The sequence below is a fragment of the Macaca thibetana genome, chromosome 9, assembly GCF_024542745.1.
Source record: "Macaca thibetana thibetana isolate TM-01 chromosome 9, ASM2454274v1, whole genome shotgun sequence".
In the NCBI taxonomy this organism is placed as follows: Eukaryota; Metazoa; Chordata; class Mammalia; order Primates; family Cercopithecidae; genus Macaca; species Macaca thibetana.
Window position 1 is genome coordinate 115,260,747 of NC_065586.1, and position 27,307 is coordinate 115,288,053.

At 47.0% G+C, this 27,307-nt stretch overlaps 1 protein-coding gene across 1 annotated transcript in view; it reads right to left on the reverse strand.

Annotated features, from left to right (window-relative positions):
- Positions 1-1,567: 1,567 nt before the first annotated feature.
- Positions 1,568-27,307, reverse strand: part of PRDX3 (peroxiredoxin 3) — a 497,514-nt gene continuing 471,774 nt past the window's right edge. Inside the window, exons 2-8 of the mRNA XM_050804003.1 lie at positions 12,620-12,677; positions 10,883-11,015; positions 8,028-8,169; positions 7,336-7,471; positions 5,948-6,051; positions 3,046-3,211; positions 1,568-2,393 (exon numbers count right to left, since the gene is read on the reverse strand). Of these exons, the coding sequence (XP_050659960.1) occupies positions 2,340-2,393; positions 3,046-3,211; positions 5,948-6,051; positions 7,336-7,471; positions 8,028-8,169; positions 10,883-11,015; positions 12,620-12,655 (771 nt within the window). The 5' untranslated portion in view covers positions 12,656-12,677 and the 3' untranslated portion in view covers positions 1,568-2,339. The remainder of the gene's footprint in view (positions 2,394-3,045; positions 3,212-5,947; positions 6,052-7,335; positions 7,472-8,027; positions 8,170-10,882; positions 11,016-12,619; positions 12,678-27,307) is intronic.

Genomic DNA, 27,307 nt, shown 5'->3' on the forward strand with positions numbered 1-27,307 from the left:
AGAATTTCAAGAGAGTAACACCAGAGCATCAAACCAAGTATAGGGCCCTGGGCACAGTGCACTATCCCTCAGCCCGACAGGTTTTTGTTTTTTTTTTTTTCCAGTGTTGGGGCAAATTCAGTTCCTTTTGTTGACTACCAAATAGGGACCATTTGTAAAGAAAAACCCGCCTTCCCTTCCTCCTCCCACCTGCCCTTCCCTAGCACAGGAGTGGGTGGGGTCTGTGTGTGTGCACTTAAATTCATGGAAGCCACAAGCGTGCCTAGGTCATTCAGGGGGCCTCCGGAGTCCTGGACTGGGGGACCCAGCACACCGCCTAGGTGTGTGACCCTTGCCAAGTCAGTATCTCAAAGTCTATTTTCTCATCCGCAAAATGCGGATAACAATTGTACCTATCTCAGGGTTTTGTTTCGGATCAAAGGAAATAAAATATCCCTAACACAGCACTGAGCTCTCACAAGTGCTCAGTATTGGCCATTAACCTCCAGCGGGCCAATTCCTTCCCTTGCCCTGCCCCTCCTGGGACAGGAAATCGGCTCATGTTGTCCTTCAGGCCTGTGTGACTCTGCTTCTGTATTTGCTCAGTTTGCCTCGCTCACTTTTCTTAACCTCCAAGGGTTCCTCCTCTTCCAGGAAGCCTTCCCTGACCCTCCCAGTTGAGTAAGGTGTCCCCTCCACTTCTACCCTTATGCCGCAGAAATCCACCTAAGCACCGGTGCAGCAGTAGCGTGGTGTTCTATTCTGTTGTCTCTACCCTCCAGGATGTCACAAAGCCAGCCCGCTGGCCTGCTTCCCCACTTTGGACCGCTATGTCCAGTCTTTAACAAAGGAGCCAGAGTGATTATCTTACAAGTTGATGTCACGCTTCTTTTCAAATCCTTCCTGACATTCCCCACCCCAGAACAGAACCTCAAGTCCTTGGCTTGGCCAAAAGGCACTCTGGGACCCCCACCACCGCCCTAGTCATCGGCATCCTAGTAAATCTGCATCCGCTCTGAGTCCACTCTTGCCTTAGGGCCTTTGTGTTTTCCATGCCCTCTACCTAGAAGCCTCTTATCCCAGTAACACTCTCACTTCCTACACGTTTTCTCTCCCTTGAGGCTCATCAAAACCCCGAGATAGGTACAATTACTGTCCTCATTTTACGGATCAGAAAATTGACCCAGAGACAGGCTCTCCCTTAAGGCCTTCCTTAACAACCCCATCTAGAACACCTACAACTCCGCTTCAGCAGAGCTTCACTCCACATTATTTTCCTTCCAAACACTCTACTTTTACTACATGTATTGTGTTTCCCCTGTAGAACGTAAGAGCTTAAAAGCAGGGGTTTGTCCTTTGTTCCCTCCTGTGCCTGGAAAACAGCACCTGGTGCAGGGTAGGCACTCAAGGATTTACTGAAACAATGAGTAAATGTTTCCCTATCTGTCTTGCCCCTAAACCGAGTTCCTTGAGTGTGGAACCAGCATCTTATTCTCTTTGTGGCCCCTGCGGTAAATGCTCAATAAATGTTTGTTGATGTAACCTGAGAAGGAAAGGAGAGCCCAGAATAAGCTGATCCAACAGTTAATGGTGGTAAAATGTAAATATTTTAAAATATGTTTATTTTGTTTTACAATGAATACTTCAGCAAAGAAAATAATTGTAATTTCAAAATGCAATCCCTGAAGTTAATAAATATCCTTTATAATCAATTACACTAATCAATATCTAGAAATGTACATAGACAAAGTTAGCTAGTGAATAAAATAAGTAGAATGACTATATAAACTATCAATTTCAGGGATGAGGGATCATGCATGATCAGTTAAGTCACTCTGCCACTTTTAAAAATAATATGATTCACATTTGCTTCAATCACATAAACATTCATTGCAAGAGTTAGACGGCTAATTGAAAATAGTGATCTTTGTTAGCTTAAAAGAAAATTCAGTTTAATACAAAGACATTCAAATTGAAAATTTCAGGACCCTTGATCAGACGCTTTCAATGCATGTTGCTCTACTTTGTTATAGGCAAGATTCAAGTAAGGCTAAGACAGAAGACTGTTCCCACTGAAGACATGATCTAAGAATCGCTTTCTATATAGGCAAATTATGTTCTGTAGAAACTAGCTAGCTAGCCACCAAGACGTTACCAATAAAGGATTCCTTGTACTAGCAACTATCATGTTTAAAAGGTCTTAGCCAGAATTACAAAAACAAAACATTTAGAGTACTATTTATGAATACAAGCATAATTGGTTCCTTGCCTTCTACAAATAACCATCTTTAAAATGATAAAAGCAGGTTTCAACTGTGGTTCTTCTCTGGGGTGAGAAGGTGCAGATACACATGGGCGATCTACTGATTTACCTTCTGAAAGTACTCTTTGGAAGCAGCTGGATTTGGCTTGATCTGAAAATACAAAAGCCTAATTAGGTAATTGTGACTTTACCATAATAATATGGTAAATATGCCCAAAAGTGAATGGCAATCCCCCAATTTTTAACCTAAAGTTCTTTAAACTTTTAAAGATTTCCTTTAAAACACAAAGATCAAAGTTTCATTAAGGCCTGCCTGTCTCTAGGCCAGGTGCAGTGGCTCACGCCTGTAATCCCAGCACTTTGGGAGGCTGAGGCAGGTGGATCACGAGGTCAGGAGATTGAGACCATCCTGGCTAACACAGTGAAACCCCATCTCTAGTAAAATACAAAAAATGAGCCGGGCGTGGTGGCAGGCGCCTGTAGTCCCAGCTACTCAGGAGGCTGAGGCAGGAGAATGGCGTGTACCCAGGAGGCGGAGCTTGCAGTGAACCAATATCGTGCCACTGCCCTCCAGCCTGGGCAACAGAGCAAGACTCCGTCTCAAAAAAAAAAGTCTGCTTGTCTCTGATAATTGGTTCCTGGCTCCCCACCCCACCCCCTCTACCCCACAGCAGCTTCACCCATTTGCACATCATCTGCACGCTTGCTCCAAGGGTGGGCTCCCTTTTGTGGATACTTCAGGTCAATAGCTCTTGAGGCTGAGAGAACATGGACCTCACTGCTTTTGGGGGAAAAAAACCTACCGTAGGAGAATCCGGTGTCCAGTCCGCTGGGCAGACTTCTCCATGGGTTTCTACATACTGGAACGCCTTCACCAAGCGGAGGGTTTCTTCCACACTTCGGCCCACTGGGAGATCATTGACGCTCAAGTGCTTGATGACTCCATTGGGGTCAATTATGAAGAGACCTCTGCATGATCGTTTATCGTCGTCAGTGCCTCAACAGTACCAGAACTAGAACAGTCTAACTTCTTCCCCTTTAGGTCTTTAATTCTTTTAATAAAATATTAAGCATAATCATATGCTTAAAGGTAGGGTTTTCACTGTTGTGCAAAAAGTTTATCATCTCTTACTGACGACAGATGCTTTAACAAAGGCAGTACTGGACCAGGTCACCATAAAAAGCTTGCAGTATGGTCACATTTACAAACTCACACAGTGCCCTGAATGTTACAGTGTCGGAAAGTCACTGAACTAGACAGAGCGAAGACTATTAGTGACATGGCAAGCATTCTTTGAGCTACTGTATCACATCTTGGCAAGAAATTCATAGGCAACTGGGAAGACACTGATATGTATTTTATCTGGATTCAACAACTGTTTATTATGAATGAATTCTTGGGTAAATGGGGGGGGGGGGAATCCCATGGGAAAAATCTTTGTAGAAAGAATGTACAGGCTGTAAGTCTACACAAAACAGAAAACCACGCCAATCACTTTTAATCATGTAGCAGCATGTAATGAGATGAACCACGCCACCACAGTGGTCTGTGTTTATCTTCTGTGTTGGTGTTACTGTGACAGATGCAGATATGTTTAGCCCAGAAGTTTTTTTGGTTGTTTAGTTTAAATACAGGGTCTCACTATATTGCCCACGCTGGAGTGCAGTGCTATTCTCAGGTGTGATCACAGCAGGCTGCAGCCTCGAACTTCTGGCTCAACTGATCCTCCCACCTCAGACTCCCAAGTAGCTGTGACTATAGGTGTGTGTCACTGTGTCCAGTTATTTAACCTACAGATTTTAACAGTCTGTCTTAAAAGGATGTGGAAATTCCAGGTATCAATCACTCATGGAAAAGGCAGGTTAGAGAAAACTCAGGGTAAAAAGGTGCTTCTCCCACCCTCGGTCTGGCACTAGGGGCCTGGGGTTTCAGGTGAAACTGTTCCCACAGGGTGCAGCCAGCTGAAGTCCACCAATAGAAGCAGAGGCAGAGCTGGGACAGAGCAGGGCCCACAGACTCCTGGAAGTCTTATCTTATAAGCCAGACTCAGCTTCTCTCTCTTGTTAATCTCGATATTAAAACGGGTACGGAAGTTAACTGCAAAATTAGTGAGTTCTCATAGGGAAGGGGACCATAGGAGAAAAATAGCCAGTACCCTTTCTCTGGCCATTGCCAATTCTGAAAGACCTAGGCATTCTTTTGATAATCTCTTTACAGTTAAACAAATAAACAAAAAGACCCGCCAGGTGCGGTGGCTCATGACTGTAATCCCAGCACTTTGAGGGGCCAAGGCAGGGAGATCACAAAGTCAAGAGTTCGAGACCAGCCTAGCCAACATGGTGAAACTCATCTCTACTAAGAATACAAAAACTGGCCGGGTGTGGTGGCGCGTGCCTGTAATCCCAGCTACTCGGGAGGTTGAGGCAGGGGAACTGCTTGAACCCAGGAGGCAGAGGTTGCAGTGAGCCGAGATCACGCCACTGCACTCCAGCCTGGGCGACAGAGCAAGACTCCATCTTGAAAAGAGAGAAAAAAAAAAGAGAGACAGAGAGAGAAAAAGGCCCAAACTCTAAGATGCCACCCAGCACTAAAATCCAAGGTGTAACCCAAGAGGAGCAGGCCAGAGATCACCTACAAAAGAGGCAGGTGAGCTGGCTTTAAGCTGACCAGCCCCCAGCAAAACTGTGAGGCACAGCATATCAAAAGGAGGGCCCTCTCTTCCTTCCTGGAGGTCAAGTTCTGCCCAATCCCTTCTTCACTCCTATTCTCAGCAGACTTCAAGATGCCAGTTCTAAGGCCCAAGTTCTCACCCCTCCCAGGAAGGTTATGTTTGAATGTGGAGCTGCTGAGGACTGAAAGCTTTTCACACTCAAAGGAATAAAGGTTTAATAAGGGACTGAATACAGATAGAAATGACATTCTGGGGCAGAAATCCTAACAGCTGCTGCCAGTAACTATGCTAAGAACTCTAGCTGTGTCACTTATTTAATCCTCACACCCACCTGTGAGGTACCTCCTCATTTTAGTTATGGAAAAACTGGGGCTCAACAAGGTTAAATCAAATCACTTGCCCAAAGTCACATAGCTATTAAAAGTAGCTGAGTTTAAAAAAAAAAAAAGAAAGAAAGAAAAAAATCAAACCCAGGACTGTTTGGCTCCAGGGCTGAAAATGGTCACCGTTCCAAGAGACTACCTCTTACCCTGCCAGTCCCCCCTTCTGCAAACAGTCTGATGGCTTCACTGTCAGGTGTGTGTCCCCATGGAAGTCGCTCCCACATAGGGAGTATGGAGCAGTGTGGCCTCAAGACACAGATAGCCTTCTTTAGAAACAGACCCAAGGTGGTGGAGGGGACACGCATGTCTCAGCATTTCTGAGAGACCGCCAACCGTTGCAAGAGGCATTTTATCAGTGCTTATTAAAGACTAAAATTAAGGATTTTTTGATTATTATAAATTTTAACTTTTTAAAATATAACAGGGATGAGGTCTCACTATGTTGCTCAGGCTGGTCTTGAACTTCTGAACTCAAGTGACCTTCCCACCTTGGCCTCCCGGAGTGCTAGGGTGACAGGCATGAGCCACCATGCCCAGCCAGGATCTTCTGGATTTAAAAATGCCTTACCAAGGTCTACATAAATCCCCTAAGAAGTAGAATGATACTAAACATGAAAAATAATTTAAGTTCATCAGAAACAGAATCTTACCTTAGCGCAAGACCAGGACCTTCTAACAGCACACCGTAGTCTCGGGAAATCTGCTTAGTTAAATCTGACAAGAGTGCGATGTTCATGTGGCCCAAACCACCATTCTAATCAAAACGCAAACACCACTGTTAGACGGCGCGGCCTCGCCGCATTCCTGACCGTGTACCACACTGTCTGAGACCAACAGTAATGGCAACAGGGAACAGTAATTGAACAATGGGCCAAGACGGCGCGGCCTCGCCGCATCCCTGACTCTGTACCACACTGTCTGAGACCAACAGTAATGGTAACAGGGAACAGTAATTGAACAATGGGCCAAGCCGGCGTGGCCTCAAAGCATTCCTGACCGTGTACCACACTGTCTGAGACCAACAGTAATGGTAACAGGGAACAGTAATTGAACAATGGGCCAAGACGGCGCGGCCTCGCCACATCCCTGACTCTGTACCACACTGTCTGAGACCAATAGTAATGGTAACAGGGAACAGTAATTGAACAATGGGCCAAGACGGCGCGGCCTCAAAGCATTCCTGACCGTGTACCACACTGTCTGAGACCAACAGTAATGGCAACAGGGAACAGTAATTGAACAATGGGCCAAGCACTGCTATTAACTTACTGCCTCCTCGAAACCACCCCGGAGTAGGTATCATCAAAATGAGGAAACTGAGGCACAAAAAAGTTAAGTAACTTGTTCCAGGTCACAGCTAGAAAGGAGCAGAAGGAAGATTTAAACCTGGCTAATACTATAGGCCTTTTCAAATTGTTTTTTCCTTTTTTTTTTTTTTTTTTTTTTTTTTTTTTTTTTAAAGACACAGAGTCTCGCTGTCACCAGGCTGCAATGCAGTGACGTGATCACAGCTCACAGCAGCCTTAAACTCCTGGGCTCATGCAATCATCCTACCCCAGCCGCCTGAGTAGCTGGGACTACAAGTGCTTTTTCTAATTCTTTATTTATTTATTTAATCTTTTTTTAATTGGCTGGGCGTGGTGGCTCACGCCTGTAATCCCAGCACTTTGGGAAGCCGAGGCAGGCAGATCATGAGGTCAGGAGATCGAGACCATCCCGGCTAACATGGTGAAACCCCATCTCTACTAAAAATACAAAAAAAATTAGCCGGGCATGGTGGCAGACGCCTGTAGTCCCAGCTACTCGGGAGGCTGAGGCAGGAGAATGGCACAAACCCGGGAGACGGAGGTTGCCATGAGCTAAGATCGCACCACGGCACTCCAGCCTGGGCAACAGAGTGAGACTCTGTCTCAAACAAACAAACAAACAAACAAAAACCCTTGAGTAATTTAATCTCGATAGTCCAGCAGCCTAGCTAGAAATTTAGATTCTTCCAAGCAAGTTCGTAAGAGCAAAAGCTAGGGGTGCAATGCGATACCTTTCTTGGCGTATTTATCCAGGCAAGATGGCTAAAGTGGGAATCCACTGAGACTGCAACAACTTCACAGTTCACGTCGTGAAATTCGTTAGCTTTGTCACTAAAAGCAACAATTTCTGTAGGACACACAAAGGTGCTGGAAAAAAAGGACAGACATTCTCATTAAATAATTCAAAAGCAAGGATTTTAACAACTAGTAGTCTAGCAACTAGTTCAACTTGCAAAGGGTAAAAAAGGCAAAATGGTTAACCGTCCTCACTGGACTATAGTGTTGCACTGCAAAAGTACTATTACCTCCCCTCACCTTTTTATTTTAGGAATTGTATCAAAAAATGGGGAAAGGGAACATACATTTTAAGAATAAAAATTACAGTTCAATGAAGTTGCTTTTTGAAAAAAATCATTTTATTATGCCTACTTTTCTCATTTTTACCCAGACCAGCGAAAACTTTCATACACTGGCTTAGGGAAGCACTACTGCAGAGCACAGAGTCACACTATCCCACCCCTGAAGTTTATCACTTGTAAACCAGCTACAGACCCCAGCTGTAATCAACAAGGCCATGGGTGATAAATGGTCAGACAGAATCCTTCCTTTCACAAGAGTATCTAGGGGTAGACAATTCAGTGCGGGAACAGGATATGTGCTTGCTCTCAGAATGACACGAAAGCATCATAGAAATTACACTTACAAATCCAAAGGATAGAAGAAAAGCACCAAATATTTCCCCTTAAAGTCATCAAGGCTTAGGTCTTTGAACTCTCCATTGACAACGGCTGTACCCTTAAAATAGGGCGCATGCTGGGTGACAGCAGGTGCATGGTATGAGGAACCTGAAAAAAACCCACACTCATATGTAGTTCATCATTTGCTACGTCAAGCACTTATGATTTTATTTAAACTTCTCATGATAATTAGTAGTATAAATCAAAACATTCAGTTCAACTGTACAGTCATCCTTTGCCACCTGTGGGGGATTGGTTCTAGGATATCAAAATCCACAGACGCTCAAGTCTGCTACATAAAATGGTGATTTGCATATAATCTACACACACCCTCCATTATACTTAAATCATCTCTAGATTACTCATGATACCTAATACAACGTAAATGCTATGGAAATAGTTGTTAAGCTGTATTGTTTAGGAAATGACAAGAAAAAAGTCTTTGTGTTCGGTACAGACACAACCATCCATTTTTCCCTCCCAATAATTTCGATTCAACCAACCACAGATACAGAACCCAGATTCAGAGGGCCGACTGTAATTTCTCCTTCTATAGTTTTAGATTGTGCACAAATTCAACTCCAAGTGCTATGGAAACTTAAAAAAAGGAAGACAAAGATAGTAGGGATAGAATTAAGGAAGACATGAGACTAGAGATGGATTTTAAATATGGTTCAGATTTTGTCAAGTCTAGATGGGATAGGGCAGATGGCATGGAGGAAACAGCAGGAAGGAAGACAGGGCATGTGTTGGAGCAGCCTGTGGCACAGTCTAATGAGAACAGAGAGTGTCTAAGGGTACGGAGTGAAGAGCAGGCAGCAGGCAGGAATGGTTGAAGGCCATGTTGCAAGAATCCTTAAATACTAGGCTGCTGGGTCTTCTTAACAGGAAAGATAAGAGTTAAGGGTGGAGTCTTGCTCTGTCGCCCAGGCTGGAGTGCAGTAGTATGATCTCGGCTCACTGCAAGCTCCGCCTCCTGGGTTCACACCATTCTCCTGCCTCAGCCTCCCGAGTAGCTGGAACTACAGGCGCCTGCCACCACGCCTGGCTAATTTTTTGTATTTTTAGTAGAGACAGGGTTTCACCGTGTTAGCCAGGATGGTCTCGATCTCCTGACCTCGTGATCTGCCTGCCTCGGCCTCCCAAAGTGCTGGGATTACAGGCGTGAGCCATTGCGCCTGGCCGAGATGGCAGTTTTTAGAAAGATTAGTCTGGCAGGAGGGAAAGAGGAGCAGGAGAAAGGGAGAGATATGTTAGGAGGTGGTTTCAGTGATTTTTTTTTTTTAATTTTTTTTTTTTTTTTTTGAGACAAGAGTCTCGCTCTGTCACCTAGTGACACAGTCTCGGCTCACTGCAACCTCCGCCTCCCTGCCTCAGCCGAGTAGCTGTGATTCCAGAAGCACACCACCCACCCGGCTAATTTTTTAGTATTTTTAGTAGAGACGGGATTTCACCATGTTGGCCAGGATGGTCTTGAACTCCTGACCTCAAGTGATTCACCTGCCTTGGCCTCTCAAAGTGCTGGGATTACAGGTGTGAGCCACCGCGCCCAGCCTCGATTTCAGTCATCTTACGCATATTGAGGGGAGGGATGGGGCAGAAAGAACAGAAAGGAATGGATGCAAGAGAAGTGTCAAAACTGAGAAGGACTTGCTTCTACCTGGGAATGAGGGACAGAGTAGTTCCAATGTCAAAATGCCTGAGACTGCCACGAACAGAAAAAGGAGGAGCTGCTGGGGATGGGGATGGGGATTTGAAACCAGTGGAGTAAACTTTAAGCCTGTGGTATCACATCACTACTAGAAATATTTTAAAGCTCCAGGGTAGTAAAATTGCAAAACCTCTTAGAACATTTAGCCCACAAAGGCTTTACTAAAATATATATGCCCCCAAACCATTACATATTAAATACGTGCTTTTTCAAAGGCTAGTAAAATCCAGACAAGTTATTTTCAAATATCACTCATTATCTGAGGCTGATCTTAGCAAAGCCCATATCCTAGAGAAGGGAATGTAAATCTCAAGAAACAGCTAGGCCGGGCGCGGTGGCTCAAGCCTGTAATCCCAGCACTTTGGGAGGCCGAGATGGGCGGATCACGAGGTCAGGAGATCGAGACCATCCTGGCTAACACGGTGAAACCCCGTCTCTACTAAGAAATACAAAAAATAGCCGGGCGAGGTGGCAGCGCCTGTAGTCCCAGCTACTCGGGAGGCTGAGGCCAGAGAATGGCGTGAACCCGGGAGGCGGAGCTTGCAGTGAGCTGAGATCCGGCCACTGCACTCCAGCCTGGGCTACAGAGCGAGACTCCGTCTCAAAAAAAAAAAAAAAAAAAAAAAAAAAAAAAAAAAAACAGCTAAATTTCACTCGGATTACAGAAGATACCATTAGACAGGTCTGGTTCCTAAGTGGCCATCTGGGGCCAGTACACAGGTTTGAATCTTAGAGCAGCTGCCCTCTCAGGTCCCCAGAGGCTGCCCACCACTCACAGCTCTTCAGACAGTAGATCCAGAAGGCATCTGAGCTCCCAGTAACCCCCTCCTCAACACAGTGGATTAGAAGCTCTGGCAACCAACATGGAAATGTGACAAGGGCAGTTTGCCTCAGTGATTCTCAACCCTGGCTGCACACTAGAATCACCCAGCATGTCCTGGTCTCACCCCGGAGACTGACTTAATTTGTCTGGGGTGGGACTGGGGCAGTGCTGTGTTTCTGAAAGCTCCCAGATGAGTGTAACATATGGCCAGGGTTCAGAGCCGCTGTCCAAAGACCATGGTTCATTTTTCCTTTACCTGGCCAGCCAAGACATGACATAACACTTACTGGTGCTGAATAATTTTGCTTGACTGGAACCAGAACACAGTAAGTTTGTCAAGCTCGTTCTTCTACATGCAGCAGGCCTGAGGGCTGCAGTGGCAGAAATGCCCCAAGGAATGGCACTCACATGTCGGGTAACCTGGAAAGAGAAACTTATTAGAAAGTTTTTCCGTACTCGTGACTGAAGGCTGAAACGGCATCGTGCCAAGGGTGGTTTCAGCTGTCCCTGTTCCTGTGAACCAAATAGCAAACCCCAAACTCTAAGAGCATGGATTGGGTCTGCACATTCTTAACACTCCCTTCTGCTTCCTCCTCCCAGGAGACTGGAAGGTAGAGGGGAACTATAAGAAAACAAAGACGGGCTGGGCGCAGGGGCTCACGCCTGTAATCCCAGCACTTCGGAAGGACAAGGCGGGTGGATCACGAGGTCAGGAGTTCAAGACCAGCCTGGCCAAGATGGTGAAACCCCATCTCTACCAAAAACACAAAAATTAGCCAGGCGCGGTGGTGGGCACTTGTAATCCCAGCTGCTTGGGAGGCTGAGGCAGAAGAATTGCTTGAAGCCGTGAGGCGGAGGTTGCAGTGAGCCGAGATCGAGCCACTGCACTCTAACCTGGGCGACAGAGCAATACTCCGTCTCAAAAAAAAAAAAAAAAAAATCAAACTCCATGTGCTTAAAAGCAACACAGGGTTCAAAAGCCAGGGGACTTGGGCAGGCCTTTCCCAGCACTATCTGCTGAGTATGTTCTACCATGTCAAGGTTTTCCTTAGAAAAAAACAAGGCCCCTCCAGGACCAGCGACCAGTAAACAAGTAGAGCCAAGTTCAGTCTCTGGGAGTCTGGAAAAGGCTCAAGGGAAATGTTTACTCAATTTTTTTTTTTTTTGAAACAGAGTCTCGTTCTTTCACCCAGGCTAGAGTGCAGTGGCGCGATCTGGGCTCACTGAAGTCTCGACCTCCTGGGCTCAAGTGATCCTCCCACCTTAGCCTCCCCAGGAGCACTGACCACCACGCCCGTCTATTTTTTTTTTTTTTTTTTTTCTGTAAAGACAAGGTCTCACTATTATTGTCCAGACTGGTCTCAAACTCCTGGGCTCAAGTGATCTGCCCGCCTCGGTCCCCCAAGGTGCTGGGATTACAGGCATGAGCCACCGCACTCTGCCGGTTTGCTCAATTTTAATGTTCAAAATGACTCAGGAGAACGAAAGGGAGTGTGTTGAACCCCACCAGAGAAAGCCGTGTACCAAAAGAGCACGACGCATTGCCCACAGTTAAGCAGGAAACAGCAGCAGAAACACGCGGGAGCGGGATTGGGAGGGAACGCCTTTGTGATTTGTTCAGCACTTTGCGCGTTTTTATCCAGTATTTAAGGGGCTGTTCACAGCAACGCCTTGACGTAGGCATCATTCTTTCCATCTTAAGTACATAGGCTGAGAAAGGCGAAGGTGACTGCCTAAGGTCACAGGCTCGGTGGCAGAAGCAGGGTCAGGAGATGGGCCTGGGGACCCGGGACGGCGAACGAGGAGGGACTCGGGGAAGAGACCTCGAGGAGGGACTGAAGAAGGGCGGTTCTGCGCATGCGCATGGAACCTTCCCCGGGGGAGGCCTCTGGGTCCGTTATCCGCGGAAACCCTCCAAGAAGGGCAAATGGCCCTCAAGCCCAGAAGCGCGGGATCCTGTCTGGGAAGCACGTTCCCGAAGCCACCAGTGTCTCCGCGCCTGTCCCCAGCCGACAGCCACTCACCGACGCTCGGAGCAACCTTCCTACAGCAGCCGCCATCTTCAGTGCACTCGGGCGCCGCGGGGTGGGCAGCGACGCAGGGGCGGGGCCTACGGGGTGGTGGGCAGGGCCTCTGCGGGCGGGGAGGGGGCGGGGCCAGAGGAGGGGACTGGGCTGGAGGAGCCCCCGCCTCCCTGCCTCCTGGGGACCTTGAGGGAGGAATTCCCTTTAGGGTTGAATGCTTGGGCAAGTGACACGTGGTTTTCCTACTGTCGCCCCAACCTAAAAAGAACGAATCCAGGCGGGGAATTAGGTATTTTTTTCTGTATTTCCCACTGTTTTGTTACCCTTGTGTGGATTACTGTGTCTACTATTTCTGTGACAGGATCGCTTTCTTATTTCAGCCTCAGGTAGAGACTTCTGGCTTCTGTATGAGGTGGAATTAATTACAAATGCAGTTTTAGTCCGTTAATAAGCTAAGTGGGCTAGACACATCAAGGCTTTGCTGGCCTGAAAACCGTTGGAATTGTGTGTGGTCTTCCATTTGGCCTCTCTTCCCAAAATTGGGAAAATTGGAACAAATTTAAAATTTGGTTTTTGTCAATTAGTAAAGCGCAAGTGTTCAGTGGTGAGCGTGGTACTTTGAAGCAACCACATCAAACATAGATAAAAAGCACACGGTGGCCTTACAGTAAGTGTGACAAATTGCAATCATTTTCTTTTTTCTTTTTTTCTTTTTTTTTGAGACAGGGTCTCGCTCTGTTCGCCCAGGCTGGAGTGCAGTGGCGTGATCTTGGCTCACTGCAGCCTCTGCCTCCTGGGTTCAAGCGATTCTCCTGCCTCAGCTTCATGAGTAGCTGGGATTCCTGAGCAGCTGGGATTACAGGCGCCTACCACCACGGCCAGTTAAGTTTTTGTATTTTCAGTAGAGATAGGCTTTCACCATGTTGGCCAGGCTGGTCTCAAACTCTTGACCTCAAGTGATCCACCCACCCTGGCCTCCCAAAGTGCTGGGATTACAGGCGTGAGCTACTGCATCTGGTCTGAGTTGGTATTTTCCAATCACTAGTCATTCCATTACCAGCTTAGTTTCTCAAGTCTTCTTATCACCAAATATCACTTACTATTTTCTTTAAATTGGTTTCCTTCCCCCCCCCTTTTTTTTTTTTTTTTTGAGACAGAGTCTCGCTCTGTCGCCCAGGCTGGAGTGCAGTGGTGTGATCTCGGCTCACTGCAAGCTCCGCCTCCCGGATTCTCCTGCCTCAGCCTCCCGAGTAGGTGAGACTACAGGCGCCTGCCACTACACCTGGCTAATTTTTTTGTATTTTTAGTAGAGATGGGGTTTCACCATGTTAGCCAGGATGGTCTTGATCTCCTGACCTTGTGATCCACCCGCCTCGGCCTCCCAAAGTGCTAGGATTACAGGTGTGAACCACCACTCCCGGCCTTTTTTTTTTTCCCCCTTTTCTTGTTTGAGACAGACTCTCACTCTGTCGCCTAGGCTAGAGTGCACTGGCACAGGCACAATCTCAGCTGACTGCAACCTCCACCTCCCCGGTTCGAGCAATTCTCCTGGTTCAGTCTCTCGAGTAGCTGGGATTATGGCTGTGCACCAACACACCCCACTAATTTTTTTTGTATTTTTGTAGAGACAGGGTTTCACCATGTTGGCTAGGCTGGTCTTGAACTCCTTACCTCAGGTGATCCGCCCACCTCGGCCTCCCAGAGTGCTGGGATTACAGGCGTGAGCCACCGCGCCCGGCCGCCCAGTGTATTTTCTAAAATCGTCTCAGGTATCACGAGGTGCCACCCTGGGTACCAGTCCCCAGATGTGGAAAGGACTGCCTTGGATGTGTGGGGACGCAGGTGTTTCGACTATTTCACCTCACACCTTCCTTGTGTTTGTTTAATTGGTTTTAATTATGTCTGTGTTAAGCAGATGATTGAAAAGAAAAGAAGATTATCATTTCAGAGCTCAAAATCGTACTGTATGCCGGGCGCAGTGGCTCACACCTGTAATCCCGGCATTTTGGGAAGCTGAAGTGAGCAGATCACCTGAGGTCAGGAGTTCAAGACCAGCCTGACCAACATGGTGAAACCCCGTCTCTATAAAAATTGCAAAATTAGCCGGGCATGGTGGCGCATGCCTGTAATCTCAGCTACTTGGGAGACTGAGGCAGGAGAATCACTTGAATCTGGGAGGCAAAGGTTGCAGTGAGCTGAGATTGAACCACTGCACTCCAGCCTTGGCAATAAGTGCAAAACTCCATCTTAAAAAAAACAAAAACAGCCGGGCGCGGTGGCTCAAGCCTGTAATCCCAGCACTTTGGGAGGCCGAGACGGGTGGATCACAAGGTCAGGAGATCGAGACCATCCTGGCTAACATGGTGAGACCCCGTCTCTACTAAAAATACAAAAAAACTAGCCGGGCGAGGTGGTGGGCGCCTGTAGTCCCAGCTACTCGGGAGGCTGAGGCAGGAGAATGGCGTAAACCCGGCAGGCGGAGCTTGCAGTGAGCTGAGATCCGGCCACTGCACTCCAGCCTGGGCGACAGAGCGAGACTCCGTCTCAAAAAAAAAAAAAAAAACCAAAACAAACAAACAAACAAAAAAAACCGTACTGTAGTTCACAATGGAATATTATTCATCCATAAAAGGAATGAAGTACTGATATATGCTACAACACAGATGAACTTTGAAAACATTAGCTAAGTGCAAGAAGCCAGACACAAAAGAATAAATAGTGTGTGTTTCCTTTTATATGAAACATCTAAAATAGGTAATTCCAAAGGGACAGAAAGCAAATCAGCAACTGTTAGGGACTGGGAGGAGCTGGGATGGGAACTATTTATTTATTTTTTATTTTATTTATTTATTTTTGAGACGGAGTCTCCCCCTGTTGCCCAGGATGGAGTGCAGTGGTGTGATCTCAGCTTACTGCAGCCTCTGCCTCCCAAATTCAAGTGATCCTCCTGCCTCAGTCTCCTGAGTAGCTGAGACTACAGGTGTGACTGCTATGCCCAGTTAATTTTTTTTTTTTGTATTTTTTAGTAGAGACGGAGTTTCGCCATGTTGGCCAGGCTGATCTCGAACTCCTGACCTCAAGTGATCTGCCTGCCTCGGCCTCCCACAGTGCTGGGATTACAGTCGTGAGCCAATGCGCCCAGCCGGGACTGTTTAATAGGTACAGAATTTTCTTTTGTGGTGATGAAAATGTTTTGGAACTAGATAGAGGTGGGTATAACATAATGAATTAACTAAATACCCCTGAATTGTAAACTTTAAAATAATTAATTTTATATTAGGGGAATGTCACCTCAATTTTTTAAAAAAATTAGAAAAAGGCCAGGCATGGTGACTCATGCCTGTAATCGCAGCACTTTGGAAGGCCAAGGTAGGAGGATCACTTTGTGTCCAGTGGTTTGAGACCAGCCTGGGCAACATAGCAAAACCCGTCTCAAAAAAAAAAAAAGGAAGAAAAAAGGTAGAAGAAATAGGGACTAAAAACATTGTATACTATAGGCTACTCCAGTGATTTAATAGATCTAAAGATGAAGAGATGGAGAGACCTTCCCAAAATCACATCGCTGGCTAGAAGTAGAGTGGTGGGGCAAGAACCCCGAACTTCCATACCACTGACCACCCAGCGTGTGTGTCTGATGGAGTTCAGCCTCAGCACTTTTTCCCTAGTCGACTCGTAAGATGACATCATCCACACCCTCATCGTCTCCTCTTCTCCCTCATACTACAGGGTAGTTGTTTTTGTAGAAACAAGGTCTTGCTATCTTGCCCAGGCTGGCCTTGAACTCCTGAGCTCAAGTGAGCCTCAGGCTCCCAAAGTGCTGGGATTACAGGCAGGAGCCACCGTTACAACAGCCTGCAGTTTTTAAGTACTTAAGCTTCAGTAGCTCAAGTCAACAAAAGGGGAGTGGGGAGGGGGCAAAGCCAAGCCAAGGGGTCGCCTTCTCTTCTCCTTATGCCCACAGCCCTTTGCCCACCTCTCCCTTCCCCTTGCTGGAGGGCCCCATGCTCTCCTATTGTAGGCGTGTGTCTTTTAGTCCCTGCACACAGGCAGCTTGGCTCATAACTAAACTTCACTGTAAAAATGTAAAGCACGGCGTAAGTCAAAGCAACAGAGCAGAGTGGAGTTCCCTCAGAATTTCACCTCACTCATCCTGGTTTCAGTTTTAAAGCTCAGAAGCATTAGTTAGTGCCAGCTTATAGGCAGGGTTAGGCTTCAAGGTAACATTACTTGAGGGCCTCATAATTGGCTCTGAAGGCAATTCTTTCTTTTTTTCTTTTTTTGAGACGGAGTTTTGCTCTTGCTGCCCAGCTCGGCTCAGTTCTCAGCTCACTGCAACCTCTGCCTCCCAGGTTCAAGCGATTCTCCTACCTCAGCCTCCTGAGTAGCTCCTGAGGGATTAGAGGCATGTGCCACCATGCCTGGTTAATTTTGTGTTTTTAGTGGAGACGGGGGTTCTCCATGTTGGTCAGGCTGGTCTCCTGACCTCAGGTGATCGGCCCGCCTGGGCCTCCCAAAGTGCTGGGATTACAGGCGTGAGCCACCGCGCCTGGCTGCTTCAAGGTAACTTTACTTTCCGTCTTCCATGTAGCCTCATTCACCTGCTGCTGCCTTCAGTTAGAGAGATTTCCTGCATCATTCCTGGCCATTTTAGCCTTTGGAGTAATCTGTTTCCTGTCCTATTAGGTTCCAGGTAGACAGCCCTCTGGTATTGGATAAAAATTGCATCAATTAACAATGGGATTTTTTTCTTTTTAGAATCTTGCTGTGTTGCCCAGGCTGGAGTGCAGTGGTGCAATCTCGGCTCACTGCAACCTCTGTCTCCTGGATTCAAGAGAGTCTCTTGCCTCAGCCTCTTGAGTAGCTGGGATTACAGGTGCCCACAACCACACCCGGCTAATTTTTATATTTTTGTAAGAGACGGGATTTTGCCATGTTGGCCAGGCTGGTCTTGAACTCCTGACTTCAAGTGATCCTCTCACCTCAGCCTCCCAAAGTGCTGGGATTAGAGGCGTGAGCCACCACACCCAGCCAACAATGTGATTTTAATCATTAATAAACATGTACTGGAGAGGATCACTCAGACCCTACTGCCGAGGAACTGTGTGTGTATCCGAGGAATACTGATAAGATCATTTAAAAAACCCAGTCCAAGATCCAGCATTTTAAGAGGCATGAAAGAGGCATAATGGTTGAGTGTGGACAGCTGAAGTTCACACACCAGCTCTGCTAGCTGCAGGTACATGGCCTTGGGCAAGTTACTTTGCACATTTTCTCATCTGTAAAACTGAAGTGATATTAGTGCTTCCCCCAAGGACTTTTGTGAGGAATAAATGAGTTCATATTTTAAAGGCATTAACACAGGCAGCAGGCATATAGTGTTTGTTATATTAAAAAAAAAGAGAGGTGCAAGTGAAGCGCTATCATAGTTTAGAGAAAGGGGCCAAGAAGGGCTTCATAGAGAAATCATCTGTCCTGCTGCTTGGGGAAGGTGAAAGGGAAGATGGCAGGTGGAAGTGATGAGTGACCTTTGTCCCTTTGGTTTACTGTTATCTTCAGTGACCACACTATGGGGCCACGCTCTGGGTTGAATGCAGTATCTCTCTATTCCATCTGCACAAACCCTGTGACACAGATGCTTTTTTGGTTTGTTTTTGTTTTGTTTTGTTTTAGACAGAGTCTCACTCTGTCAACCAGGCTGAAGTGCAATGGCACGATCTCAGCTCACTGCAACCTCCGCCTCCCGGGTTCAAGGGATTCTCCTGCCTCAGCCTCCCAAGTAGCTGGGATTACAGGTGCGTGCCACCACAGCTGGCTAATTTTTGTATTTTTAGTAGAGATGGGGTTTCATCATGTTGGCCAAGTTGGTCTCGAACTCCTGACCTCTAGTGATCCTCCTGCCTTGGCCTCCCCAAGTGTAGGGACTACAGGTGTGAGCCATCACACCTGGCCACAGGTACAGTTTTTAATTAATCATCCCCATTTCCAAGGTTAGGAGACTGAAGTTTGGGGAGGTTTAGTAATTTGTCCAAAGTCCCACAGCTGGAAAGGGAAGGAGCCAGGATTTAAACCTTGAAAGCTGACTGCAGAGCCCCCATTCCTTTTTGTTTTTGTTGTTTTGTTTGTTTGTTTGTTTGTTTTTGAGACAGGGTCTCTCTCTGTCCTCCAGGCTGGAGTGCAATGGTGCAATCATGGCTTACTGCAGCCTCAATCTCCTGAGCTCAAACAATCCTCCCACCTCAGCCTCCCAAGGAGCTGGGACCACAAGTGTGTGCCACCAAACCCAGCTAATTTTGTTAGTTTTGTAGAGAAGGGTGTTCCTATGTTGCCTAGGTTGGTCTCAAACTCCTGGGCCACCTCAAGGTGATCCTCCTGCCTTGGCCTCCCAAAATGTTGGAATTACAGGTGTGAGGCCAGAGCCCCAACTCCTAAAGCAATGTTGTATGACCTCCTGCAGTCTTTGTTGGAGCACAGTGTGCTTGATGGGACATAATGGCAGATGGTACTAAAAAGGTGGGCTGTGTCAGGACATGAAGGAGCACTGACCATCTGTCCTTTAGTGAAATGTCTCAAGGACTCCACTCCCAGACGCCAGGCCTGCCTGTGGATGCTGTCCTTTGATGCAGTAAGCTCTGCTCTTTTGCCTGAGCATTTCTAATAGCTTCCGCCCCTGCAATTGATTTTCATCATTTCGGGACCCACTCTATTCTCAGCCTTCTTTTTTTTTTTTAAGACGGAGTCTCACTCTGTCACCTAGGCTGGAGTGCAGTGGCACCATCTGGCCCACTGCAACCTCTGCCTCCCAGGTTCAAGCGATTCTCCTTCAGCCTCCTGAGTAGCTGGGATTACAGTGCCTGCCACCACACCTGGCAATTTTTTTTGTACTTTTAGTAAAGGCGGGGTTTCAGCACGTTGGCCAGGCTGGTCTCGATCTCCTGACCTCAAATGATCTGCCCGCCTTAGCCTCCCAAAGTGCTGGGATTACAGGTGCGAGCCACTGTGTCCGGCCGACTCTCAGCCTTCTTTTCCTTCTCTGGGGTCTGTCTGTTCCTGTCTTCCTGCCAAACTTGTGAAAGGAAGGCACCCACTTAGTTGTGACAACCAAAAATGTCTCCAGATGTTGCCAAATGTCCCCTGGGGACAAGAGAACCCCTGAAGGAAACCACTGCTCTAATGGTAATGGCACAGGCTCTGGAGCCACCAGGACATGGGATCAAATTCTTGGTCTGTCACTTATGGTCTTGGAGGGCAGGTCACATGTCTCAGGCATCATAGAATCCCTCGTGACTAGACCAGTTAATGTTTCCATACCTCAGTTTCTGTAGGTGTGAAATGAGGGTAATGATGGCATCTACAGCTTCAGCCATGCACAGTGAGATAATGCCTGCAAAAGACGTAGCAGGGTGCTAGATACAGAGAAAGTGGTAAATAAGTTCTTCTTTTCCCACAAGCAGACATACTACATTTTCAAACAACTGGCACAGGCTCTGAAGACATTTTATTTTTCTCAAAGTGATGAAGCTCCTTTTCCTTTCTTTCTTTCTTGTTCTGTCATCCAGGCTGGAGTGCAGTGGCATGATCTCAGCTCACTGCAACGTCTGCCTCCCGAGTTCAAGTAATTCTCATGCCTCCCCCTTTCGAGTAGCTAGGATTACAATTGTGTGCCACCATCCCTGGCTTTTCTTTCTTCTTCTTCTTCTTTTTTTTTTTTTTTTACTAGAGATGTGGTTTTACCATGTTGGCCAGGCTGGTCTCAAACTCCTGACCTCAATTGATCTGCCGAACTCAGCCTCCCAAAGTGCTGGGATTATAGGCATGAGTCACCACGCCCAGCCCTTTTCCTCCTTTCATTCAGGAGTGAGAGGGGAGGGATCTGTGCAAACACTGATCCCCAAACAGGCTCAAATTAGGCTCTTCTGGAAGCCACAGGGACATGCGGGCAAGGAAAGAGAGATGCTGGGAATCTACCTGTTCAGGTTCACTTAACCTCTTCTACCTTGAGGCGCACCTGCTGGGTCTGGGCTGTGCTTTGACTCAGGAAACCTTGCCAGTTTTTTCTTTTTTCTTTTTTGAGATGGAGTCTCACTTGGTCACCCAGGGTGGAGTACAATGGCGCCATCTTGGTTCACTGCAAACTCCGCGTCCCAGTTCAAGCGATTCTCCTGCCTCAGCCTCTCAAGTAGCTGGGGTTACAGGCATGCACCACCACACTCAGCTAATTTTTGTACTTTTAGTAGAGACAGGGTTTCACCATATTGGCCAGGCTAGTCTCGAACTCCTGACCTCGTGATCCGCCTGCCCCCGCCTCCCAAAGTGCTGGGATTATAGGCGTAAGCCATCGCACCCAGCCCAGTTTTTTCTTTTAAAGCTAACTATGGGCCAGGCTCGGTGGCTCACACCTGTAATTCCAGCACTTTGGGAGGTTGAGACAGGTGGATCACTTGAAGTCAGGAGTTCAAGACTAGCCTAGACAACATGGTGAGACCCTGTCTCTACAAAAAAATACAAAAATTAGTTGGGCATGGTGGTGCATGCGTGTAGTCCCAGCTACTTGGGAGGCTGAGGTGGGAGGATTGCTTGAGCCCAGGAGGTTAAGATTGCAGTGAGCTATGTTTGCACCACTGCACTTCAGCCTGGGTGACAGAGTGATACGCTGTCTCAAAAATAAATAAATAAATAAATAAAACTTCCTATGAGGAATAAGGGCCTGGGTGACAGAGTGACACACTGTCTCAAAAAATAAATAAATAAATAAGGCAAGCTAACTATGAGGAATAAGGGTGACCACAATGGTTAGACACCTATCAAACCCCCATCTACCTGAGATGGACTTTAGCTCTGATTAGAAAGACGTCTTGGCCAGGCACGGTGGCTCATGCCTGTAATCCCAGCCCTTTGGAAGGCTGAGGCAGGCGGATCACCCAAGGTCAGGAGTTCAGGACCTACCTGGCCAACATAGTGAAACTCCGTCTCTACTGAAAATACAAAAAAATTAGCCAGGCGTGGTGGTGGGCGCCTGTCATTGCAGCTACTCGGGAGGCTGAGACAGGAGAATCACTTGAACCTGGGAGGTGGAGGTTGCGGTGAGCTGAGATTGCACCATTGCACTCCATCCTGGGTGTCCAATAGCCTGGTCCGATTTTGAAAAAAGTTCTCTTTGTCAGATGGAGAAAGAGTTAACTTCCACTGTATTAACTTGTGCCTGACATTTTAAATATTTTCTGTTTAATGTATGGTTTAATTTTCTTCTTAAAAATGCACTGCCTTATAGGTATCTTTTTTGCTTTTTCCGTCAATGTAAATCAAGCTAGGACATTTTGTAATTTTTATCTCCATAAATCTCAAGCATTCAACAATCATTCTTCACATGGGCATTTCAGGCAGGCTCAACAAAGCGTTATTGTTTGTTTCACACCAGGCAGAGAGGCCCAGCACAGCAGCACAATTCCCAGGGCTTTTGGCCATTGGAGATGAAGTTTCACTGCTTATCACTTCTTGACCAAACAGGAAGCTGAGGCAGTTGCCTGTGGTTAAATAGTTTACCTCAAGTCGCACAGGGATTCCTTGGTTGGGGGGCTTTCCAGTGTACACGTAGGCCTTCTGGTCTGCTGATCTCTGCCAAAGAAATGAAATACCCTAGAATCTCTGACCCAGAGGCCCAGAAGGAATTTCATGCAAGAGCCTCCCAATGGCCTGTTAAGATTTGCAAAGTGTCCAGCTAGTCTCGGGCTGTGGTAAATGACTTCTTCTGGTAGGACTAGTAGAGTCCCCCTTTTGTTCATTCCAACAAAAGATAACCATGATTGATTTTTGATCACCAATATGAGCCTTAGGAGGAAGGAGCAGCTGTTCTGCCAAGCGTTCCCTGACCGCTTTCCCAGCTCGTCCTGGTTAGAGACCCCTACCAGGTGCCTAGAAAACACCAGGCCCAGAAAACACCATGCCCTTCTCATTCTCACCACTCCCAGCTCCTGTCTGGAATTTTCTATTGCCTTGTCTGGGTCTTAACCATACTGTGAACCTCTTGAGGGTAGAGCTCACGTTTTACTCATCCCTGGAGTCCCAAGGCTCAGCTAACCCCTGGCTCGCACCAACTACCCAGAGCAAGTTTGTCAAGTGAATCAATAAGCAGCAGGATGGCCGAAACGTGCTTTCTACACATATTCTGGAAAAAAAAAAAAAAAATTTTTGGCTGGGCACGGTGGCTCACACCTGTAATCCTAGCACATTGGGAGGCCAAGGCAGGAGGATCACTTGAGGTCAGGAGTTCGAGACCAGCCTGGCCAACATGGTGAAACTCTGTCTCCACTAAAAAATACAAAAATTAGCCAAGTGTGGTGGTGCACATCTGCAATCCCAGCTACTGGAGAGGCTAAGGCAGGAGAATCGACTGAACCTGGGAGGCGGAGGTTGCAGTGAGTCGAGATCATGTCACTCCATTCTAGACTGGGTGACAGGGCAAGACTCCATCTCAAAAAAAAAAAAAATTATTCAGCTTTCTCCAGCTATTGCAACAAGAACACATATTTTTCCCCTGAAAGAAAGAGACAGCAATAACCACAACAAAAAAGATAACAAAAAAAGAAAGAAAGGAGGGAAGGAGAGAGAAAGACAGAAAGAGAGAGAGAAAAAGAAAGAAAAAGAAAAAGAAAGAAAGAAAGAGAGAGAAAGAAAGAAAAGAAAAAGAAAGAAAGAAAGAAAGAAAGAGAAGGAGATGAACTGGCCTTATTCTCATGAGTAAAAGAGTAGAAAATGACTGAAATTCTCCCTTTTCAGTTTGGTAGGGAAAAAAAATTGGACCTAGTTGAGGGGGAGGCAAATGAAAAGATATATGTTCATTTTTATGATGATTAGGAAAATACTCCCCTGGAACCACAAGTTAACTTTCTGGTAGCTGGGGCTGCAATTAGAGATGGCAAGCAGGACTCTGGGTTTTGTTGAGTTCTTCCTCTTTCCACGGCAAAAAAACATACATTTTATTTTTCTTCTTTTTTTTTCCCCCATTGAAGAGGAGCCCCAAATTTGGCTTTCTCCTGGGTTCAGGGAAGATGAAGTGTCAGAACCAAGCCCTGTCTCCCAGCCGAGTCCTCTTTTTGTTTATTTTTTATTTTTATTTTTTGAGACAGAGTCTTATTCTGTCACCCAGGCTGCAGTGCAGTGGTGCAATCATAGCTCACTGCAGCCTCAGCCTCCCAGGCTTAAGTGATCCCCCCGCCTCAACCTCCTGAGTAACTGAGACTACATGAGTGCACCACCATACTTGGTTAATTTAAATTTTTTTTTTTTTTTTTTTAAGACGGAGTCTCGCTCTGTCGCCCAGGCTGAGTGCAGTGGCGCGATCTCGGCTCACTGCAAGCTCTGCTTCCCTCCCAGGTTCACGCCATTCTCCTGCCTCAACCTCCCGAGTAGCTGGGACTATAGGCGCCCGCCACCACGCCCGGCTAATTTTTTTGTATTTTTAGTAGAGACGGGGTTTCACCGTGTTAGCCAGGATAGTCTCGATCTCCTGACCTTGTGATCCACCCGCCTCGGCCTCCCAAAGTGCTGGGATTACAGGCATGAGCCACCGCGCCCAACCTAAAATTTTTTTTGTAGAGATAAGGTCTCTCTATATTGCCTATGCTGGTCTGAAACTCATGGGCTCAAGCAATTCTCTTGCCTTGGCCTCCCAAAGTGCTGGAATTATAGGTGTGAACCACAATGCTCGGCCGAGGCTTCCCTTCTAAACCTACCCTCAGCCTTCTCCAGCATGGGCTTGTGCTGCTCCAAGTTAATGTTAAAAGCAGGCAGCCCAGGATTGGAAGGAGTTGAAATGTACTTGATTCAAAGCCCCATGGATTCGTTCACCTTTCAGAGTCTGTCTCCGTATAAACCCTCACTCATAGGCTGATTGGGGAGTGTGTGCCACCCACTAGGCCTCGGTTGAATTCCTTAAGCTGAGTCATCGGCCTCTCTGTGCACCCCCAGGCACACATTGGCTTGCTTACTTCTGAGCTGTTCTCCTCCTTGCAGCCTGTTCCCTCCGCCTTTTTTTTTTTTTTTTTGAGATGGAGTTTCACTCTTGTTGCCCAAGCTGGAGTGCAGTGGCACGATCTCGGCTCACTGCAACCTCTGCCTCCTAGGTTCAAGTGATTCTCCTGCCTCAGCCTCCCAAGTAGCTGGGATTACAGGTGTCCACCACCACGCCTGGCTAATTTTTTGTATTTTTAGTAGAAACGGGGTTTTACCATGTTGGTCAGGCTGGTCATGAACTCCTGACCTCAGGTGATCCGCCCACCTTGGCCTCCTAAAGTTCTAGGATTACAGGCGTGAGCCACCCCGCCCAAACTCCACCCTTTTAAAAATACTTTATTTATTTATTTATATTTTGAGACGGCATCTCACTCTGTTGCCAGGCTGGAGTGCAGTGCATGATCTCGGCTCATTGCAACCTCTGCCTTCCGGGTTCAAGCGATTCTCCTGCCTCAGCCTCCCAAGTATCTGGGACTACAGGTGCGTGCCACCACGTCCAGCTAATTTTTGTATTTTTAGTAGAGACGGGGTTTCATCGTGTTGGCCAGGCTGGTCTCAAACTCCTGACCTCAGGTGATCCACGTGCCTTGGCCTCTCAAAGTGCTGAGATTACAGGTGAGAGCCACCGCACCCAGCCAAACTTTGTATTTTAGAACAGTTTCAGGTTCACAGCAAATTGAGCAAAGTACAGAGAGATCTCCCAAAGCCCCTCTTCTCAGCCTCTCCCACTATGAGCATCCCAAACCGCAATGGTAGATTTTGTTACACTCGGTGACTCTACAGTGATGTGCCATATTCTCTCTCAAAGCCCAAGTTTAAATTCAGATTCACTCTTAGTGTTGTATATTCTATGCGTTTTGACGAATGTATAAGGACACGTATCCACTGTTATATTATCATATGGAACACCTTCACTGCCCTAAATATCCTCTGTACTTTGCCCATTTATCCCTCTTTCCCCTCCAACTCCTGGCAACCTGTCATCTTTTAGAGCTGTGTCTCCAGCCCGGGCCTGTCCTCTGAGTGCCGCCTGCCAACATCTCCACACAGATGCCTCTTAGGCGCCTCAAACTCTTGCTTTCTTCGAATCTGTTCCCCGCCACCGACTTCCCCAAACCTCCCCAGGTCAGTACATGGCCTCACTGTCCATACAGTCATTCAAGCCAGAAAGTAGGAGTCATCTTGATTCTGATGAGGTTCAGAACACCGTAACCCAAAATATAGCACCATGGCATGTGGAAAACAGCAAAAGCAGGAAGGTCACTTTCTGACCTCCTCCTGCCCTTCTTCCCTGAAGCTGACCATGAAAGAATCCTCTGACCTTCCTCTGAAGAAGGCCCTCATTCCAGGGGTGCCCAGCCTGTACTCAGAGGACAGGAATGTCCTTATGTCTGGAGATACAGGGATACAGAGAGGAATACGAACAAACAGGCCGTGTAAGTTCCCTCAGTTTATTGCCATTAGATCACATCTCCTTTGTCCAGTCATACTGCTGCTCCTGCATGACTGTCTACTCCATCAAAACTAAGCATGAAAAGACACGGGGTTCCCTGTTCCTTTGGGTCTTCATCTGTGGATGCTTCCATGCCACATAAAACATATTCAATAAATGTGTATGCTTTTCTCTTGTTACTCCGTCTTTGGTTATAGAGGGTGTCAGACATGAATCTAGAGAGGGATGAGAAAAAAGGTCTTTTATCCCCTAAAGTTCCCACCCTTACCCTCCCTGCTGCCCAGCAGCACCCAAAGGAGACACTGTCTTGTCTCCACCTACATTTGCCTCCACCTCAGTCCAGGCCACCATTGTTTTTCTCATGCAATGCGTTCACAGCTTCTGAGGGTCTCCTGACTGTCAAGAGGCAAGATTACTTCCATCATGTGAGGTCTATTATGTTATATTATTATTATTTGTTGAGATAGGTCCTCACTCTGTCACCCAGGCTGAAGTGCGATGGCACAATCATGGCTCACTGCAGCCTCAAACTCCTGGGCTCAAGGGATCCTCCCACCTCAGCTAATTAAAAAAATATTTTTTTGTAGAGACGGGAGTTTCACTATGTTGACTAGGCTGTTCTTAAACTCCTGACATCAAAAGATCCTCCTGTCTTGGCCTCCCATAGTTCGGGGATTACAGGCGTGAGCCACCATATGGCAGAGGTCTATTTTAAAAGTGAAACGACGACACAGAGTATAGCTTTCACATCTCTCTGGTATCCTCAGACCCTGCCACTTCTTTGGGCTCCAGAGATTTCCAGCTGCCAGGATCTGCATCTTTGTGTGGGGGTCTTTCTGCATAACTGCAGAAACCTGGTCTGCCCACCCCTGAGGAAAGACAGAAGTGCTTGGGAATTTATACCGCTGCCTGCAGCCCTCAGCAACGACTGGGTGGAGGGAATTTGTGTAGAAATACCCCAGCTCCTTTGCCTCTTGAGTGGACAATCTGGGGCATGTGCCTCCCAGGGGCTTCCCACAGATCCAGTCCTGGTCACCATGGAGGTAACAACACGCCATTCACTGGCTGCCCTCCTTGTGTTAGTTCCCTTCCCTTACCTCCGTTCCCAAATAAACTACTTGCATTTGAATCCTTATCTCCAGGTCTAGGGACACCCACACTGAGACACAGCACAACAGAAACTGTAATACTAAATGCTCCCCACAGGTTGATTATAGGACTTAGGT